Source organism: Oryza glaberrima, chromosome 4 (assembly GCF_000147395.1).
Source record: "Oryza glaberrima chromosome 4, OglaRS2, whole genome shotgun sequence".
Lineage (NCBI taxonomy): Eukaryota > Viridiplantae > Streptophyta > Magnoliopsida > Poales > Poaceae > Oryza > Oryza glaberrima.
The window spans coordinates 25,651,250-25,670,266 of record NC_068329.1 but is presented as its reverse complement, the minus strand read 5'-3'; the positions used below and the strand labels follow the sequence as shown (position 1 = coordinate 25,670,266).

General features: G+C 46.5%; 4 protein-coding genes and 1 long non-coding RNA gene across 10 annotated transcripts; 2 read left to right on the top strand and 3 right to left on the bottom strand.

Moving 5' to 3' along the window:
• Window positions 1-1,476, bottom strand: LOC127769929 (uncharacterized). The gene has a single exon (XM_052295589.1). The coding sequence runs from the start codon at window positions 1,369-1,371 to the stop codon at window positions 265-267; it is 1,107 nt and encodes a 368-aa protein (XP_052151549.1). The 5' UTR covers window positions 1,372-1,476; the 3' UTR covers window positions 1-264.
• A 2,166-nt stretch (window positions 1,477-3,642) lies between these two features.
• Window positions 3,643-8,786, top strand: LOC127771867 (uncharacterized). Of its 2 annotated transcripts, none has more exons than XM_052297812.1 (8): window positions 3,643-3,894; window positions 3,976-4,049; window positions 4,125-4,206; window positions 5,480-5,530; window positions 6,011-6,111; window positions 6,379-6,532; window positions 6,610-6,798; window positions 7,288-8,786. In XM_052297812.1, the coding sequence occupies exons 1-8, from the start codon at window positions 3,739-3,741 to the stop codon at window positions 7,414-7,416; spliced, it is 936 nt and encodes a 311-aa protein (XP_052153772.1). In that variant the 5' UTR covers window positions 3,643-3,738; the 3' UTR covers window positions 7,417-8,786. The 2 variants fall into 2 exon arrangements, with proteins under 2 accessions (XP_052153772.1, XP_052153773.1); XM_052297813.1 differs by having other exon boundaries at window positions 3,760-3,894; window positions 3,969-4,049.
• A 1,913-nt stretch (window positions 8,787-10,699) lies between these two features.
• On the bottom strand, window positions 10,700-13,335 carry LOC127771865 (GDSL esterase/lipase At5g41890). 4 transcript variants are annotated; one of them, XM_052297810.1, is made up of 6 exons: window positions 12,996-13,335; window positions 12,000-12,143; window positions 11,784-11,914; window positions 11,452-11,694; window positions 11,103-11,361; window positions 10,700-10,987 (listed from the first exon to the last, which is right to left on the bottom strand). In XM_052297810.1, the coding sequence occupies exons 3-6, from the start codon at window positions 11,850-11,852 to the stop codon at window positions 10,752-10,754; spliced, it is 807 nt and encodes a 268-aa protein (XP_052153770.1). In that variant the 5' UTR covers window positions 11,853-11,914; window positions 12,000-12,143; window positions 12,996-13,335; the 3' UTR covers window positions 10,700-10,751. The 4 variants fall into 4 exon arrangements, with proteins under 4 accessions (XP_052153770.1, XP_052153771.1, XP_052153768.1 ...); XM_052297811.1 differs by having other exon boundaries at window positions 12,000-12,125; XM_052297808.1 differs by having other exon boundaries at window positions 12,000-13,118.
• A 531-nt stretch (window positions 13,336-13,866) lies between these two features.
• LOC127771864 (rho GTPase-activating protein 5-like) lies at window positions 13,867-17,370 on the bottom strand. The gene is made up of 5 exons (XM_052297807.1): window positions 16,856-17,370; window positions 15,555-15,675; window positions 15,347-15,466; window positions 14,717-14,947; window positions 13,867-14,642 (listed from the first exon to the last, which is right to left on the bottom strand). The coding sequence occupies exons 1-5, from the start codon at window positions 17,254-17,256 to the stop codon at window positions 14,076-14,078; spliced, it is 1,440 nt and encodes a 479-aa protein (XP_052153767.1). The 5' UTR covers window positions 17,257-17,370; the 3' UTR covers window positions 13,867-14,075.
• On the top strand, window positions 14,586-18,613 carry LOC127771868 (uncharacterized). 2 transcript variants are annotated; one of them, XR_008017220.1, is made up of 4 exons: window positions 14,586-14,662; window positions 15,140-15,216; window positions 15,296-15,369; window positions 18,281-18,613. It is a non-coding gene; the product is annotated as an uncharacterized LOC127771868 (long non-coding RNA). The 2 variants fall into 2 exon arrangements; XR_008017219.1 differs by lacking the exon at window positions 18,281-18,613 and adding an exon at window positions 15,539-15,626 and having other exon boundaries at window positions 14,587-14,662.
• The last annotated feature ends 404 nt before the right edge of the window (window positions 18,614-19,017 follow it).

Genomic DNA, 19,017 nt, shown 5'->3' with positions numbered 1-19,017 from the left:
TAGTTTCTTTTTCCGAGTGAGAACATGGGCGGAGACTATAATAGGTTGGTAAATCAGGAGACAGACGGTAACAAAATGGGAGAGTTGCACGTACCAAGTACGACCACTAGGTAGTACTGTACTAAATGCACGAGAGGTGAATCTGGTGACAGAAACAATTCCGGTAGATACGTGATCAGATGAGGCCGAGAATTTCTTGGACGCAACCTAGTACAGTAATCTACATTGTACATACTACGCGGTAAGTATCCATGTGTGGGGTTACTACAGGCGCCAAGCCGATAGAGGGTGCCGGCGGCGAGGTGGCGTTCTCTGCCGGGGCGGCGGCCTCGGGGGACCGTGACGGGGCTCGTCCGGCCCGGCGAACACCTCGTCCCAGATCTCGGCGAAGGCCCGGAGGATGGCGTCGTGGTGGTGCGGCGCGTTCAGCTCGAGGAAGCGGTGGAGCAGCTCCCGGAGCTCGTCGCCGGTCACGATGCGGTTCTCCACGATCATGTTCAGCATCGACCGCCGGAAGTCGCCGCGTGGGTCCTCGGACTGTTTCACCACCGCCAAGCTCCCGTCGAGCTTTCCGGCGGTGAAGCCGTCGTTGTTGTCGCAGCTCTTCGTTTTCCGGTGCTTCGGCGCCTGCGGTGGTGGCGGACAGTGCTTGCTGTCTTCTTTGCTGCCGCCTTTGTCCACGCCCTTCACGTTCCGCAGCTGCTGCGGCGGCAAGGGCAATGGCGGAGGTGCCGGTGGCGCGAAGTGGGCTTCATCATCTTCTCTGTTTCGTTGGTCAACGCTCTTCACCTTCCGGTGCAGCTGGGTCGTCGGGCAATGGGAAGACGGCGGTGGCGAAGAGAACTTGGCATCGCCTTCTTTGTTGCTGCGCTTCCCGCCGGCGTCCACAGCTCGGTGCAGGACGACTGGCCGTAAAGGTAACGGCGGTGGCGGAGGAGGCGGCGGCGGTGGCGAGAAGTGATTACCGCGGCGAGGGCTCTTCCACCCCCACGTCATGACGCTCTGCTCGAGCTCGTTCAGCTGCCGCAGAAGGCCGGAGAAGCTCGGCGTGGTCGCAGAGCTCTCCCGCTTGAAGTCGACCTCTTCGCCGTCGGCCTCAGCGTCGGCATCGTCCCACAGGAAGGACGACGAGGCGGACGGCACGGTCAGCGTGCCCGTCGACGCCGACGCCGACGCCGACGGGTGCGTCCGGGCCCTGCGCCAGGTCGCCGTGGTGGCCGTGGACGTCTCCGTGGCGGCGGAACACGGCGACGTGGCGGACACCGCCACTGCCACAGCCTTGGCATCCCTGCAGCCGCACCCGAGCATGAAACCGCCACCGCCGCCGCCGCCGCCGCCGAGCCGCATCTTGGCCGCGGCGCTGGGGCTCATCCTCGCACGCGCTCCACTTGTGACTTGTGTCGTGTCGCGCGCGCGGCTCACAACTCACAAGTGTCTTGGACGGAGGCGAGGCGACCCGTTGGCATGTGGCTCGTGAGTTATATAAAGGGACCCGACGAAAGCTAGCTAGTGGCGGGCGGGGCGTCGCTTGGTCTCACCTGTGTAGCGCGTGTAACTGTAGCATATGTACCGTGTACCCATCCGTTCGTGACGTGACATGCAACACCGTTCCTTTCCGTTTGCACTCTACTTCATTAGACAAGAAAAGAAAAGAAAAGAAAAAAGGATACAATGTATGACCCCATTATTGACTTTGTAATCACGGGCTTCATCTGAAAAACCCCAACACCATTAATCTTGCGTCAAACCGGATCATTCGTGCTTGCTGTATTATATTCGTCGCTAACCTCTTTGGCTGTACTCTGGTTCTTGATGGAACTCCGACGAATGCCGTTTAGTTAGCAAATGCTGCGGTGAACAGGGTAAGGCCGATAAGCTACGGATTATGTATTTTGTACCCATTACGCTGGCCAGCGAACTGTATCCTTCGACGAGATCGTTGGACAGCTACATGGGAACCACCCCCTGCGAATACTTATGGCGTGCCCGCCCGCATGTGCAATCACAGGATACACGCCGACGCGGTGGAGCTTTGAGATGGTCCATTACTACCGCCACCAGCCGTGCACAGGAGTTGTGCAAGCTCTGCACTCTGCTTCTGCTCTGCTCGCCATGAGGCCTTTCACAGTGCTCCAGCCTGGAGCGTTGCTTCATGCGTCCACATAAGCTGTGCAATGGTGTGGAGGAAAAAAGGTGTGGGCCCTCGTCTGTTCACTAGGTCTTCCTTTCTCAGCAAGGATGCGAGGAACTCACTTCAAAAAGCTGAAACAAACGCATGCAGGTGCAGAGCAGTTCACAAAAAAGGAAGCAACAACACAGGTCCCGGTGAAAGTAATGTTGGGTTGGGGTTCTTATCAAAGCATTTTGCACCGTGAGAGAAATGGATTCAATGTGCATTTATCCTATGTGGTATATGAGGTAACTCAAATGAGGTGCTTGCACTGCTACAGCCCTGAGAAACGGAGATTTTTGGGCGAGCGGTGGCGCCGCAAACATTGGGGCGATAGCTTGTCCTAACTTGGAGGCTTTGGAAGTTTGGAGTGAGGTCGGCCACGCTTTCCGCTGGATATCTTCGGGTCCCGGGCACTTCTCATGTACCTGGCAATCTGTAGATGCATGATATGATAAAGCTAAAATCAAGCATGCTGTATCTGTGATGGGAGCTTGTTTTCCTTTTCCTTTCCAGTCCCGGGGTATGCAGTAAACGTGAGTTAATCATAGCTGCTGCGTTAGTAACTAACCTTGGAGGCCACACGCCCCAGATCCTGATAGGACTGCGCATGTGCTTGTGGGACACGTCGCTTTTGGAAGGCATCATTCTTTTGAGGGGAACTGCACTATGTAAGACCACTATTCTACGATGCAGGGCACACACAGTTGACATATTTTCGTGGGGGAGTAACTCTGGATATTTCACGTTACTTGCTGCCTGGATTTCTCCCTGTTTGCTCCCTGACGGAGAGTGAAGGCTGAAGAGTTAAGGCCGGAAGAGGATAAGCAAAGTGAGTGGCTGAGAGCAGGTCATGGTAAATGAGAGGGATTATCAGATTTGGCCAGACCGCAGAGGGAACATTAGCCTGAGGTCGTGTGCACAAATGCACAATTATTCCGAGACAGCTAAGCCAGTACTGATAGCGGGTTAGCACTGTTGATCCTGCATGATTATCTTCGGCTGCTGATGTGATGTTCTAACTCCGTTTCCTTGAACTTGATTGTGCCCGTACAGGAACGGAACAGCAAGAACGGATCTATATAGGTGATGCATCAGTCTGTCTCGTTCCGTGAATTGCAGAGTGCATCCATGTGTAATGTGTTGGCTGCATCGCTGCCTCGCTGGGGTGTACAGTGTTCTGTAGTAGGTCTTTGGCTTTTTCTCGGTCTTCGAAGTGGTATTCCGATGATCTCACGCGGCCACGCTCCCACTAGGACTAACGACGAACGAGGTCGTGAGCACCTGCGCAGGAGCCAAGTGAATTCGACAGCCACGGTGAATTTGACTGGGCTGCTCGCAACAGCCCGCGCGTCCCAGTGTTACTGGGCCGATAAGCCCAGAACACATGGCGCGGCTAGCGCGTTCCGTGAACAGCCCAACGACATATTTCGGCTTCTCTGGGCCCACGATAAATCCCGGCCCACAAGGCCGTGATTCCCCTCTTGCTCGGGCGGCGGCGGTCACCGGCACACCGCTAGAAGCGCCGTTGAGCACTTCCGCTTCCGGCCACCGCGGGGTCGCCGGATATGGCCCAGGCACCAGCGCGCGCCGCTTCCGTCGTGCGGCTCTTCGACGCGCACTGCCACCTGCAGGACCCGCGTGTGCTGTCCGTCGCCCCTTCCCTCATACGCGCCGCCACCGCCGCCGGCGTCGCGCGCTTCGCCGTCAACGGCACTTCCGAGGTATGCTCCCGCGCCTACCTCGTGCGAGAACACGGGGGGAATCTCTCCTCGCTGACTCTTGTCTACTGGATAAGCGCGCAGAAAGACTGGCACCTGGTGAAGCAGATGGCCGAGGAGTACCCGTCCGTCGTCCCCTGCTTCGGCCTCCACCCATGGCAAGATTCCCTGGATGCCTCTCCCGCTGCCGTGACCTCTATGCTCTCTGGTTCTTAATTCCGTGAATTTGATAGGTGGGTACCGGAGAGATCGCCGGATTGGATGGATTCGCTCCGGCGGTTCTTCTCTGAAACACCAGAGGCGGCTGTTGGGGAGGTGTACTTTATTCGGCAATTTTTTACGCTTTTAAATTGTACATTGAATTATCCAGCAATAGAACTTTGGTAATAATCTGTAGTTCCTTTCCTCAAAGCACAAACTAAGGCCTACCTAGTGCAAGTACCACTTCTCTAATATTAGTATTAGTTCTCTACAAGTATTTTATTGTTCATCTTGTTTCATCATCACTAGGATACGTTGTTCTTCTGGACATCCTAATCAACTGAATCATGTCCTGCTGCCCCTGTGTAATGTAAAGAAGGCTGTTTCTGAATTGAGTGAAATATAGAGTAAATTGCGTCTACGGTACATAAACTTGGTAGGTTGGTGCGATCTAGTGCAAAAACTTGAGAAATGAGCATATAGGTGCAACAACTTGGCTAGTGCGTGCATTTTGGTTAAAAGATCTATATTCCACACCATACTTTTTATGCCATATAAAAAAACCGCCACTCAGACCATCTCGAAAAGGATCTACATGTATTATATATTGCTTTCAATTGATTAGTTATAATAATAAAATAATCCGTCAATTTAAAACCGAAAAATATATGATTATCAAAAGTAAGTGCATGACTAATCAACATATTCATTATCTCGGGTTATGAACATGGTGAAACACTAAAATGAATCCATGAGCCAACGATGTAGCAAAGCTTATAATACCAGGATTAATCAAAGGTATGTATTAGTGTTTTGGCCTAAAATGCACGTGATTGTCAAGTTCATGTACTAGTCTACTCAATTTTCAAGTTCTTGGACTAAATCGCACCCACCTACCAAGTTCTTGTACCATAGACGCAATTTGAGCTTCTTCTCTTTTCCTTTTGTTGTTCATAGGAGGCCCCGATGAGCGGGTGAATTCTGTCTGCTTGTAAAATATATTAACTTGTTCTGCTCTTGGCATGTACAATTTGTCTTATAGTATGGTTGTGTTTAGTTCCCTTCAAACTTCCAACTTTTCCATCACATCAAATGTTTGGACATATGCATGGAGCATTAAATGTGGACGAAAAAAAACCAATTGCACAGTTTGCATGTAAATTGCGACTCTTTTGAGCCTAATTACGCCATGATTTTACAATGTGGTGCTACCGTAAACATTTGCTAATGACGGATTAATTAGGCTTAATAGATTCGTCTCACAGTTTACAGGCGGAATCTGTAATTTGTTTTGTTATTAGTCTACGTTTAATACTTCAAATGTGTGTCCGTATACTTCAAAAAAAATGAAATGGAACTAAACACGGCCTATGTTACTGTAATGCAGATTGGTCTGGACAAAGGTTCACATGGAAAAACCATTGACTTTGGAGAACAGGTTTGTAATTAGCATTTTTCCTTCTTCACTTCTTGTTTTATATGATCTATCAAGACATTCAGTTATCTGATGGATATAACGATTTTATCTATTAATGCCCCTGTTTTAGTTGGGCGCCCATTTATGCCCATAAGACTATTTTTTTCTTAAAAGAAAGGCCAAGAGCTTTGCCTACTACATTAAAGGAGGATAGAAGTTTAAAAGGAGCAAGGAAGAAGGGAGTAACACAAAAGCGATAAAACTCATGCAAGCTAAGCTAGAAAATCTCTCTCCTGTTGCTCAATATCCTCTTCGATCTTGTAAATGATTTGTTGTGGCTGAAGACACTGATCTTGAAAAGCTCACCTACTCTGCTCCTTCCAAATGTTCCAACATGTGTAAATCACTAGGCCATATAACCTACGCCTCAAGTCCTTTTGCATCATGAGCAAGCTTTATGCCACCAATAAGACTATCAGAAGCTAAAAAATATCACTGCAGGTTGAAGTTTTCCAGCAGCAACTTGAACTTGCTAAGGAGTTGAACAAGCCTGTTTCTGTTCATTGTGTGCGCGCCTTTGGTGATCTTCTGGAGATACTAAAGTAAGACATGGAGATTTGTTCTCAAAGTATGTTTAAGTTGAAATTCTTAGTAGATTATTTATAGTATGGTATCCACCAGTTCCTAACATAGTTCGGATACATTTATTGACTAGATAACCAAAACCTTGAGAATCCTGCCTGTCTTAGACAACAAATGCCAATCTGAAGTATACGGTCCAGATTACCTAACTGCTAGCACAGATAGCATGTAACTTCTGATTGTTTTTCTCCAATAAGTATTGATTCCTACATTTTTGTTGCTTGCAGGCGAACTGGACCTTTCCCAGCTGGTGTGTTGCTGCATTCGTATCTAGGATCTGCAGAAATGGTGTCCAGCCTTGAAATTTTAGGCTGTTACTTTTCGTTGTCCGGCTTCCTTACAGGCATGAAATCCACGAAGGCAAAGAAAATGCTAAAATCAGTAAGTAATTTTATTCTGTACTTTTAGATGCCATCTCAGAGGGATTTACTAATTGTCTACATTTGTACTTATTTTAGATGCCCTTAGACAGAATTCTGCTAGAGACCGACGCACCGGATGCATTACCGAAATTGGATGATATTTCTCTATTAGCAGTACCTGTGGATAGCTCAAGTGCAGATAATGGAGAAAGTAAAAAAGATTCTAATTCACGGGCATCTACCACTTCAAATGAGTCTTTGAACCATCCATCTAATATCCACATTGTAAGATTTTTGCTAGGGTGCCCTTTGCTGACTTTTTTTCGTTAAAGAATCTTCATGGTAGTTATTACAAGCCTTTCTGCTGGACCACTTCTTTTACATAAGTTCCTTGATAGCTCCACTGTTTTATCTTTTTTTGTCTTGGCTGCTATGCTTTATAAGTCCTCCACAGGACTAGAGAGGTTTATCATACCATCAACTCATACAATGTTTTCTATGCTTGCGAACAATTTCAACAACACTGTACCTGTTCACACTTCACAATTCCTCCGTGCAATCTGTTTTGGATGCTAGTATCTGAAAAACACAGTTGCATATTACTGTACTGCTGCTGTTTTGTTTTAAGCCACTTATATTGGTCCACTGCCAGCTCACCACTCCTTGCATGTTCCATCTGTCCGAAAAGGTCCTCTTGAGTTAACATTCTTATACATACAGCAGAGTAAATCATGGACTGACAAAAGCTTAATAAACTGTGGTTCTTTGTCTCAGGTTATGAAGTATGTCGCCTCACTGCTTGAAATATCAGAAATAGAACTTGCTGAAGTGACGTACAAGAATGCGACCAAGCTGTTCTCTTATCATGGATCCAAAGTTCACAATGAAGTGGAAGCTGTGTGATTGGGTGGGCATCCAATTTGAACCATGTTGTTCCTCTGAAATTATGAACCCTGGTGCGTGCATTCTGCCTCTGAACACTACCCGTTATATTGTACTCCCTCCTTTTTTTTTTGTTTGACGTTGGTTAGCTCAAAATTGAACTAACCAACATTAAACATTTGGGGAAGGCGGTAGTATATTAGTAATTGTAACATAAAAGAAAGTGGTTATTTCGTTAAGGAGGCACTATCTTGGCAATGTTGTCTAAGTGTGATTTTACATTTCTTGAGAGGAGAACAGCAGGTCAGCAAGGTATCTAAATAACTATTAAATGCACCACGACTGGCAACCAACCAATGGTCCTGTCCTCTACTGGGGCTACCATTTTCTATGGCAAAAAATGGAAACAGATAGTCTTAGTGTTTTATACCTTAAGTAGTGGGGGATAGTTGCAGTGGTTTACACCAAAAATAGTGGGGGCTTATTAGCAATTTGCGTATTTTGATTGGGCACTAATAAACTGAAAACACGACGCAAAATGCTGGTTGTGACGGCAACTTCTGAAAGGAGCAGTTCGCGACCCAACAAGAAGCCTGTTACGGAACTGATGAATGCGTTAATAAGGGTGGGTCAGTTAATGGCAAAACAGAGGAGATGGCAACAGAATATTGCCCATCCGTATGGTGCTGTGTTTCTGGACTTCAATGATTGGGCAATTGTTAGTGCGTAGCAATTGCTTATCAGGAAAATCCATATTCACATTGTAGCATATCAATAAGGATGTTGGACTGGAGCATCTCTATCTCTGTATCTCGTCATGTTCCAACTAGTTTTTAGTTTTGTCCTTTCCCCCCTTAATCCTCTGCCCTTACAAGTGGATCTGTGGATGCACAATGGCACCTCTTATCACCGACAATTCCGTGTTATGTACTCTGTTCACAAATAAATATAAAGATAATAGTATAGTATCTTATCTGGTCAACTTTGGGAACTTTAAACATCAGTATCTATTATAATACATGAACCGATAAAAAAAACATTTCCATTACATTTTTCTTGCAAAGAGACCCATAATAGATGATTTTATGGTCCTTTAGATGTATTGAGGAATATAGCATCCTAGCACTAATCATGAAGTAGTATCAAAAAGTATATAAAAATTTACAGAAATGCTAACTGACGGGATCCCGTCCCAACCGTGATAAATGGGATAGGGCAGCAACCAACCAATCCACCGATTCTATCTCCTTCTACCTTATCCATTCTACCACATCTCTCTCAAAGCATACGTACTGCTGCACAAGCTCCGGCGCAGCATGGGGTGTAGATGGTGGAGGACGCGGTTGCCAGTGACGAGTTCCTGGCGTGGCATGGCTGCGGATGGCGGAGGACGCAGCCTCCAGTGACGAGATCCGGCGTGGTGCGGAGCGTGGACAGTGGAGGACGTGGCCACCGGCGACGAGCCCGGCGTGGGGCGTGGCGGCGGAGGACGCGACTGCCAGCAACAAGCTCCGAGATGGGGCGTGGCAGCGAAGGACGAGGCCGCCGGCGACGACCTCCGACGTGGGGCGTGGACGACTGGAAGACGCGGCCGCCGGCGACGTTCTCCGACATGGTCCTAAAGCATGTCCTATGTTAATCCACTACCATCAATCACATATCTAGTCCTAAAGCATTTCAGGTACAGCCTTCCATTAAACTTCATGTCCTATGTTAATCCACTACCATCAATCACACATCTAATCCATCACCTATCTAATACTAAAGCATTTCAGTACAGCCTTCCGTTGAACTCCATTTCCTATGTTAATCCACTACCATCAATCATACATCTAATCCATCACCTATCTAATACTAAAGCATTTCAGTACAGCCTTCCGTTGAACTCCATTTCCTATGTTAATCCACTACCATTAATCACATATCTAATCCATCACCTATCTAACACTAAAGCAATCCACGAGGGGAAACCATTAACCACACATACCTATCCTCCGGTAAGAAATATCTCAAATTCGAGGGCCCATGCGCTTGTATTGCGCGTCCATTTCTCGACGAGACGCCGACCAATGGATTACGATCCGGCACACTCCAACTTTAGACTTTCCAGGCCGCGTGAACGCAGAAACCGAAAGTTCGCACTCACCAGATCACACACACGGGGAAGTAATCTTGGAAAGCAACTGTGTACACCAGATCATATATACCATATGTCCATATCAATGCTACATGTCCCTCTCCCTCTAGCAGCAACACGCTGCAACTCCCAGCTGAATTCACAAAGAAATCAAAGAAGTACAGTAGTGAACATGTATGTGTATCTGCATCTGATCGCGAAATGAATCAGCAAGAAATCAAAGAAAGAAGCATAGTACGACTAGCTAGTAGTGAACAATGAACATGTATGTACATCTGATCCCAAAATGGACCAGCTGGAAGCAGCAAAAATGCGCGAGACTCTTGCGAGGAGCTCCTACACGCGCACCGGCGCGTCGCGGACGGCGGCGCACGGGCCGGCGGACAGGCAGAGGGAGAGCCACGCGAGGATGGGCGTGCCGAGGAGGACGAGCCCCGCGGGCACCATCCAGAGGCGCGCGTTCGCCGGGTGGAACGCGAGCGCCCACCACACCAGCAGCGCGGCACCGCCGAGGCCGACCGCCACGAGGCTCGCGGCCGTGGCTGCCAGGGACGACCACCGCGTCGTCTCCGCGGGCGGAGCTACGCCGCCCGCCGCCACCGCGTGGAAAGCGTCGGCGTTGTGGTGGCCGGCCTTCCCAGGCCCCGCCGCCGCGGCGGCAGGCTCCATGGATCGATCGATCGATCAGCCGGAGGTGGCCGTACCTGGCAGTGCCGGGGCACCCGAGCCCAACTTTCTCGTGCACGTAAAATATATAGGCATATCGCCACTGTGAGTTGCACCGGCTGACCGGCGGCTACCGTGCACACATAGTGACATAGATAGGTTATTTACTCTGTGATAAGACGGGCGCTACTTTGCCCAATTGTTCGTCAGTTTCTTTGCACGTAGTGCGCCAGCTTCTGTTGCATCGCTCGTTGGTCAAGTTTGCACTGCACCGGCAATTTCTTGTTCACTGACAGCGACTAGCCGAAGAGCGTGTACGTGTCTCTTTTTCATTGGCTGACGGTTGAATCTTCTCTCGGGCCTTCAGAAAAGTGCAAAAAAGCAAGATAAACTGGTGTCGTAAAGCGCACTTTCAGTCACATTCTACTCGTTAAAGGCGTGCTGTCCAGTCCAATTATGCCCGAGAAGATTGCAGAGGAAAAGACTGAAAGAGGATGGGAATTGATACAGCCAAACAGGAATGAATGCCATAGCAACTGGGCAAAAGCACATCTCATTTGTATTGGTATTGGAACAGCTCTCGGACGTTGATGGGAGAAGCAACGGCGGAGTTGCCGTCGAGAAGCTTGCCGGCGACGATGAAGTTGACGGCTTCGGTCGGGTGGAACGCGTCCCAGAAGACGTACTTGGACCGGTCATTGCATAAGGTGGAGGTTGAGTTAGCGATGCCGATGCAGAGAAATGGAGGGAAGCTGCCTCCGCAGCATGGGTCCAGCGCATTCTCAAAACCTGAAGACAAATGCAAGACTGAAATATTCTGCATTTTCTAATGCTCTGCAGACTGCAGCACAGCATTCGCAGGTGGTTTTCGCAAGAGGTAGCTGCAGCAAGGAAGAAAGCTCACCGTATTGACGGTACTGCTGAATGATTTCCATCACGATCTCGTACGTGTTTGCGTAAACAAATCTACTCTCAGGCCCCATCTCCTGGTTCAGCTTGTAGATCATCCTCTTCAGTTTCTTGTTGTAACCTTGAGTGAGTTGGTTAGCAAATGCTGAACACTCCCCTGCAGGAATGAACTCTAAAGCACGAACATACGGTATGCATCCCAGTGGCCCAACGTCAGCAACAACAATTTTTCTTGCTCCAAGTTGATTTAACCGCTTCATTGAGGAACAAAAAGTATCATATCATCTTGAAATAACATTAGAAGAAAGAAAAATTCAGTAATCGCGAGTTAGAAGTTGTAGCACCTTCAGATAAAATGTCAGGTTGGAAGCCAAGGAATCCTGAAAAACTGAAGGATCATACTTTTCTCGTCCAAAGAATGGCATGGAAGGTGAAAGGTACTCCAAGATGTCATTGGATCCTGCAGCAACTGTGAACAGCGCCTTCTTCAAGAACCCAGTAGCAGCCTTCTCCCCCATGATCTCCAGTATTCGAGCTCTGGTTTTCTCGAAGTAGCTGATTTGCTGCCCTAGTGGCACTCTTCCAATCTACAGCACAGATCAAGTATGTTTTCATACAACTATATTTCAGAAACAAAGCAAGCATGAGGAAGCACAACAATTGAGTGTTCACATACATAAAAAGAGCCGGTCTCATCAAATATGCCAGAAGAACCAGAGGCATAATTAACACCACTGTTCATCATTTCAGCACTTGAATTTGGAGCTAAGTAGGGTGGAGCAAAAGATTTCTGCCCCAAGGCTTCACCTGAGAGTTCAGTGCCAAGAAATTGTGAGATCGAGCATGGACAGGAAAATCAGAGTTTCTTCGTGAGATTCATACTTGACATTACCAATGACATCGGCAATGGTCCTCCCATTTGTGAACCTTCCAGTTGGCTTGCCACCAGAAAACGCAAAATCAACACCATATGGTGGAGCATTGGCCTTGGAGAGGGTCACAAGATAGTCATTGTTGCCTACATCAACAAGGGAGTCTCCGAAGATAAAGAAAGTATGAGGCAATGCTGGAGATGAACGAAAAACTAGCAGCGTCACTACTAAGAAGAGGGAAGAGCAGCAGGGCGGATGAAGCACAGCCATCTTTTGTATGATGCAACACTGAAACGTCTCTACAACTGCATATATTCCCATACACAAGGCATTGGCAATTTGGCATGCAGCATGCATGCTTTCTGCGTCTGCTTTGTATTGTACTATTTGACAAGGTCTTCAGGAAGAGATAGAAAAGGACTAACATGCATGGTGTCAGCAGTACCAATTGGGGTGACACATTAGGATCTGAACCAGAAGATTTTCGGTTAGCCGTACTGCAATAGTAGATTAGTAGTAGTCCCCGTATGCAGTCGGACAGTTGTTCTTATATGCTTCTGTTACCATGTTTTAGTTAATAGAGAAAGAGAATGCATCTATGCATTTGTTCAGCAATTCACTGACAAGTTCTTATAAATTTTTGGGTGATATTGAATGCATCCTCCTCAAGAAAGAAAGAAAATGCACTTAGAGCATCCCCAGCAGTTCCTCTAACCGGTCATCCATCCTTCATTTGCCGTATAGAAGGGGAAAAATCAGCTCCAGCAGATACGCTAACAGGCCCTCCAAAAGTGGCGGATGCGCCAAATTAGGAGAGAGAAGAGGCAAAAATGGAGTGTCTCTCTCCTCACGCCATTTTGCAACAGCCGCCTCTCCCGCCCCCATCCGGACTTCCGCGACGCGACCTCACCTCCAGCGCGACCTCCCCTCCATCGCCGTCGTCGCCGGCCGGCGAAGGTGAGTCAGCGGACGGTGGAGAGGGAGGGTGGAGTGAGAGTGGAGATCGAGAGGCGTACCAGATCTGGAGCCGCGCCACCGCCGTCTGTAGCCGTCGCCCTGCCCGCGGCTGACCGCTGGCGCCGTCGCGATGCGCGCGGCCGCTGCTTGCCTCCTCCTCCGCCGCCGCCGTCGCCATGCTCGCGGCCGCCGCTTGCATCCTCCGCCGCCGCCGCCGTCACCATGCGCGCGGACGCCACCTTCCGCCGTCGCCCAGTAGCCCGCGCCGTTTCTCAGCTCGGCACCACCCTGCCCCACCGCCCGCGCCGCCCTGCAGCGCCGCCCGCGCCGTCCCGCATCGCCCCTCCGTCTGCCGCACGCACGCACCCGCGAGAGGATAAGGTAGGGTCTTTTTTTTTTTTAGCGAGAGAAGGTCCGTTCTTTTCTGTTTTTCTTTTTTTTTAAGCGAGAGGATAAGGTCAGTCGCTAGCTAGCTAATGTGGATTAGAAGTCCATTCATGTAAATACATCATCAATTAAAAAATTATTTATTAAAAATATATCGGTTAAAATTTACTCATTTTAAAATATTATTACGATAAATAACGCAGTTAAAATTTAGTAGTTTAAAATATATCCCTTAAAAATACAAATATAAAGTTAGTTGGAAGATATTATTAAAATACAGGATGGTGGGATATGGATGATATAATATAGATGATTTGTTGGAGTTGGAAGGAATATGAATGATGAATCTTTTTTTGGATGATCATCCATATAGGTATTTGGAGGATCAAATATGGATAAGCTACGGGGATGCTCTTATACTGCTGTTCACTGACAGTGGTTGCATTACCGTGGCGTTTGGATGCATGTTAGGATTGGGAAGGGATATTTGTGGGGGTAGATTAATTTGGACGGTTATAAGAAGAATAAATAGGTCAGCAGCTATTGAGGTATACAGTACTGAGCCAGAATTCAGCTGGCTTTCGTTTACTTGTAGCAGCCACAGGCAGACGCTTTCGTCAGAAGTAAATGGTTATAATGCACACAACAACCTGCAGCACCTATAAATCTAACATGCTAATCGCTTCTGCTCACACAAACAAGACAGAGAAAAGATAGCATTACATCCACACCAACTACATATACAACCATTATCATATCAAACCCCAAGCTTGTCTTGCTTCTCCAGGAGCATCAAAGACCACAACGTCTGCAGACTTCTTCATGGACCTACTCAACTGGAACACAGGGTGCCTGCAAAGCCTCTCGACACCTTTCCTAAAACTAAATTTGTCGAACAGGCCTTCCCCATTTCTGTTGCCAAATTCTTTTCCAGGGCAGCTGACTTGGTTATTCGAATCATTACCAAGAGGAGAAGCTTCGCTATGGCGCTTCGGTTGGCCTATGTCATGCTTCTCCGGTCCTTCAAATTTGTTGTTCTCACGATGATCAAGGAATTGTTTAGGTCCAAACAGCAGCTGATCACAAGTAGCCATATCAAACATAGGTTTATGTATGCCTTTCTGATCTGAACAAATGATGGGTCTCTCCAAATTCTCTGGCGTCGGAGGTTTATCTTGTCCGTTTGGAGAACCGGAGCATGGTTCCGTTGTCTTAGGTGTTCCGGCTACCTCTCTTTCCTTTAAAGTCTTCAAGATCAATGTCTTGAGGAAATTCATGACCTGAACTGCATGTATCAGGGCAGTCAATGGATCGGCCATCTGGAAAACAAACATTGCAGGTTAGTGTATGTGTATGCTTTTCTAACGAAAGAATCCAGAGTTGTTTCTAATACCTGAGTCATGTTTGGCGCAAAGACCATAGCGATGTTTCTAGCATTCATCTTGTTGTAGTTTTCATGCTCCACAACATCAGCCATCAGATTGATAGCCCAATCGAGTAATGCGGCTTCCACTGGTGGTAGCATTGAAGCAAGGAGAGCACAGTCCTCTTCTGTGTTGCAATGCATTACTTGTTCCGGTGTCAGTGAGTCCAATACACCGGTTGGGAGTTCCCGAAACCATGCCTATAAAAAGGGAATATAGTGATCATGGAATAGATCCTCCAGTAAGCCAATAACCCATGTACAAGAAATATGACTAATAGCATGCACATCTAATAGTCAGTTGCCTGCAAATACTTATTCGACTTTTTACTTAAAAAGTACTGTTCCTTGCACCAATTATTCTGTATTCCTTCATGTCTGCAAACATTTCAGGTTCTGAAATGTTCAGATTGCATAAAAAGGGGATGCACATACATAGATGCAACTGCCTAGTCGTCTGTCAATCTGAGGTAATGCTCAGTACTGAAAAACTAAACAAACAAGAGCAAATTGCAGATAAATAATAACGATCTTTTTTGCCTCATACAGCTCAGGCCGTGGACCGGAAAAATTAAGGAGAGATGAGGAAGTTCATGCTACCTTTATCAACCCTGCAAGGCAGTGTAAGTCAACCTCATCTGGAACCACACCACTGTTTAGTTGTTTCCTGACACAGATTTCCTGGCTATTCTCTGCGTTAATTCTGAAGATCCCTTCGATCTAAGAAGTAAGAACACAATGGATAAGTATTCCGAAGGCTTGAATACTGACTTTTCTAATGCTAATCGTTAGGTTGCGGTGGCCATACCTTAAGTCCCTCTCGTTCATACAACTTCCTCTGCATCATCAACAGTATTGTGGGCACGCTATTTCCTTTGTGATCAAATGAACATTGCAAAGAGGTTGGTGAAACACCAAATACATTTACACTGCATGGAAAATTAGACATGGAAATTGTTAAGTATCATGTACATAAACTTTTCGAAAATTAATATACGGTAGAGGCCTCCCCTCCTGTTTCACGGTAAAAAAGAAAAAGAAAAAGGAGGGAAGGATCGTAGTTAAGGTGAATAAACTTTGAATCTTCACTTCTGTAACCACTACAAGTTAAAGGGGTAAAAAAGAGATTATGACATAACAGCAGTAGCAACAGGACAATGTCTTATATTCCTAGCTCATTTAACTAGGTTGTACATCAAATACTGATTTGACGTTAACAACCTTAAAAAGATGGTGTAAATGATATTTGTAAATGCAAAAGGACAAACTTCACAGAACATTACTATATATGATGATGCAAAGTACAGGAGAACTAATCCAAAATAAAAAAGATAGGTTTGAAGATTCCCATTTGTTGCTCATGCTGGCCAACCACCTCAAACAGCCCCGTTGCTTAAAGCTCAAGCACAGAACGAAGTAACTCAAGTCAGATCCGTTGAAAGTTCAACCCATGGCCGTCATATGGTAGTATTGTACCAAATCCTACATATGAGTTATTCTTCTCTTATGCCCTCATATATCTTCAGAATCGTATACCTTCACATACCTTCATAGTGTTCCATACTTCCATTCCTTGTTTGATGGCATGTACTTCTTGACTCAGCAATCTAACTATATAACCGCATACTAGAATTAAGAACTGAACTTTTTATTAAAAAGGTACTACTTGTCCTTTTTTAATTACTAGATCCACTTGTGGAATAAATTAATCTTACATCCTTAAACAAATCGCCCTCTTTCTACCCTGTATCATCTGAGCGATCAACTAAACATACCAGAAAAGAAACCAAAGCTCACTATCATCGTTCTGAAACATCATATTAGTACTATCAACTTTCTTGGGAACCTTTCTATGAACACAATATATTTTGTAAAGAGGTTATACGCTAATTGCATTGGAGAACACAGAACAGAGAAGGATAAAACAACAAATTTACTAACACATATTTCTGCGTGAAATTGAAAAATACAAGTACCAAAGAATATTTGGGTATGTAGAGTACGTAGCTACTAGCTTCTTTCAGGTAAAATCCTCAGAAAACTGAAAGAGAGAGACCGAAGAGTAGAAGAAACAGAGGAATTGCAGAGAGTTAGCGCCGGCGAGCTCACCTGGCGCTGGGCGTGGGGCTGGGAACTTCGGGCTCGAGGTCGGCGGGGAGGCCGAGGAAGCCGCCGAAGCGGTCGAAGGTGACGTGGGAAACGTGCCGCACGTCCGTGGGCCGCCCGATCTCCATCCCCTCCTCTTCCTCGTCCTCGCTGTCCTCCTCCTCCCCGACCTTCCCGGCGCTGCACATCACCAGCGACCTCCGCAGCGCCCCCACCACCGCCCCGACCAGCCCTCCCCCTCCCTTCTCCGCCTGCATCATCAGCGGCGGCGGCGAGTCCGTCCCGTCGTCGCTCAGCATCTCCTCGTACTCGAACCCTTCCTCGTCCTCGTCGTCTTCCTCCTCCTCGTCGGAGGAGCGCGAGGGGGACATCCGGAGGCCGAAGCGCAGCTGGAATGGCGCCATGACGCGGCTGGTGCGGGAGTCGAGCGCGCGCGCGTGGGTGCGGACTGTGGAGAGGATGGAAGCGAACGAGGCGGGTGGCCGCGATGGGTTCTTTTTTTTCCCGGGCCGCCTTTGCTTCCCTGGTTTTATAACTTGATTTTTGAGCGAACTTAATACCACTCGTCTCTCGGCTTTACCTTGTCTCACCTTTTTGCAGCGTGTGTTTACTACCCCTTCATCAATGTTAAAAACTTTAAACGCTTGTGTGTTTATCCTCTCAACAATACGAATGGTACTAGTTCCTTTGAAAGTATACAATTGAGAACACATGGTCCATATACATCATCGTCACATCACTAAAAAAACGCAAAAGCGTAAAAAAATTATATGTTAATATATTACACAACACAACGGACGAAAAGACCATTAGCGGGGACAGGCAAAGGAACTGTGAAGGGAAAAAACTATGAAAAAGGAAAGTTGTAGCTGTTGCTCCTACAAGAGGGAGATTTGGAGCGGAGGAAACCCTACTATAATCCTAACAAGTCTCCAAACGAAGCGGCGCCAGCTAACGATAGAGTTGGCCTTTGTGAAAGATGGACTCCAAAACCATCAAAACCAGCAAGAGAGAGGAATCAAAAATCCTGAAATTTCGCTCCTTTGTATCGAATCACTATATTTGCATGTATATGAATCTCACGTAGGCTTAAAATATTCCCATATGTATCAAATATCTCCCAAACCACAAGTAAGTGTGTGTATATATTCACCGTACTTCTAAAATTAAATACATTGATTCCAAATCTATGATTTTAACTATGGTGTGTCAAACCTACAACCACATCAAACATATAACAAATACTTGATATTGCTAACGTGTGTTTTTTTCAACTAACAACTAAATAAGGTGAAAAATCTGAAAGTTTATTAATTTATTTGTTTTCTATACTCTCGAGCTTCCTATAATTAGTAATTACGTTTATAGTCATTGGTTGGTTCTACTGACTGGTACATGAATAGTTAGTTGATCACAAGGTTTTTATAGGAGTATGGATGACGTACTATGGAAGGACTAGAGGAGAAAGAAAGAAGAGATGACTCCTGTAGATGGTGGAGAGGTATGAGAAGGAAAAACGTGAATAGCCTTTGAGGTTTTATCTTTTTGACTTTGACAACTTCTATTTCAGTCATTCCTTTTCTTTCAGTTACATTAGAAATTCCTGCTTCATGTAAATCCCCAATCATGACTTGTGAATCTCACAAAGAGATGTAAATATATGGGTCTAATGGCGTGTGCGATGAACATGGAAAGTGAAGCTTGCATATCAAAACTAGAGGAAGACAGCATTAAATATTGTTTCAATGATCTTAAGCAATAAAACACCCTTAAATACTATCACCTAAGCTTGTGGAATTGCACAATTTTGTGTCTGGGAGGCCCATCCGTCCTGTTGCACATGTGTATGCTCAAAATATATATATGCAACCAACATAGCTCAATTTGCATCTTACCATCAATCATTATTTCGTACCTAGTTAACTTGCAGTGAGATACGATCATACGAGTAATACTTGCAACTACTTTTCGATAATGGGAAGAGTGAGTGAAATTCTCTCGTATACGATTGAAATATGCCACCCATTGTGCCACTGAATATTAGTGACGGAGCCAACAACATCGTCAAGTTTAAACGGTTAATTGTGTTTCTCGGTGATTTACTATTTTTTATACATCGATGGCAAATTGGTAATTTGTAGTGAAGGTGGCAGCTAGCGGCGGAG

What these genes read in the sequence shown, in the direction of transcription:
- LOC127769929 (XM_052295589.1), bottom strand. Translation starts at nt 1,371, where the DNA reads ATGAGCCCCAGCGCCGCGGCCAAGATGCGGCTCGGCGGCGGCGGCGGC.
- LOC127771867 (XM_052297812.1), top strand. Translation starts at nt 3,739, where the DNA reads ATGGCCCAGGCACCAGCGCGCGCCGCTTCCGTCGTGCGGCTCTTCGAC. An exon ending in CCATTGACTTTGGAGAACAG is followed by an intron (nt 5,531 to 6,010) that starts GTTTGTAATTAG and finishes ATATCACTGCAG; the next exon opens with GTTGAAGTTTTCCAGCAGCA. An exon ending in ATCCATCTAATATCCACATT is followed by an intron (nt 6,799 to 7,287) that starts GTAAGATTTTTG and finishes TCTTTGTCTCAG; the next exon opens with GTTATGAAGTATGTCGCCTC.
- LOC127771865 (XM_052297808.1), bottom strand. Translation starts at nt 12,336, where the DNA reads ATGCATGCTGCATGCCAAATTGCCAATGCCTTGTGTATGGGAATATAT. An exon ending in GACCATTGCCGATGTCATTG is followed by an intron (nt 11,915 to 11,999) that starts GTAATGTCAAGT and finishes CTGAACTCTCAG; the next exon opens with GTGAAGCCTTGGGGCAGAAA. An exon ending in ACCTGACATTTTATCTGAAG is followed by an intron (nt 11,362 to 11,451) that starts GTGCTACAACTT and finishes TCCTCAATGAAG; the next exon opens with CGGTTAAATCAACTTGGAGC.
- LOC127771864 (XM_052297807.1), bottom strand. Translation starts at nt 17,256, where the DNA reads ATGGCGCCATTCCAGCTGCGCTTCGGCCTCCGGATGTCCCCCTCGCGC. An exon ending in GCCTTGCAGGGTTGATAAAG is followed by an intron (nt 14,948 to 15,346) that starts GTAGCATGAACT and finishes CCCTTTTTATAG; the next exon opens with GCATGGTTTCGGGAACTCCC. An exon ending in TTGCGCCAAACATGACTCAG is followed by an intron (nt 14,643 to 14,716) that starts GTATTAGAAACA and finishes TTTGTTTTCCAG; the next exon opens with ATGGCCGATCCATTGACTGC.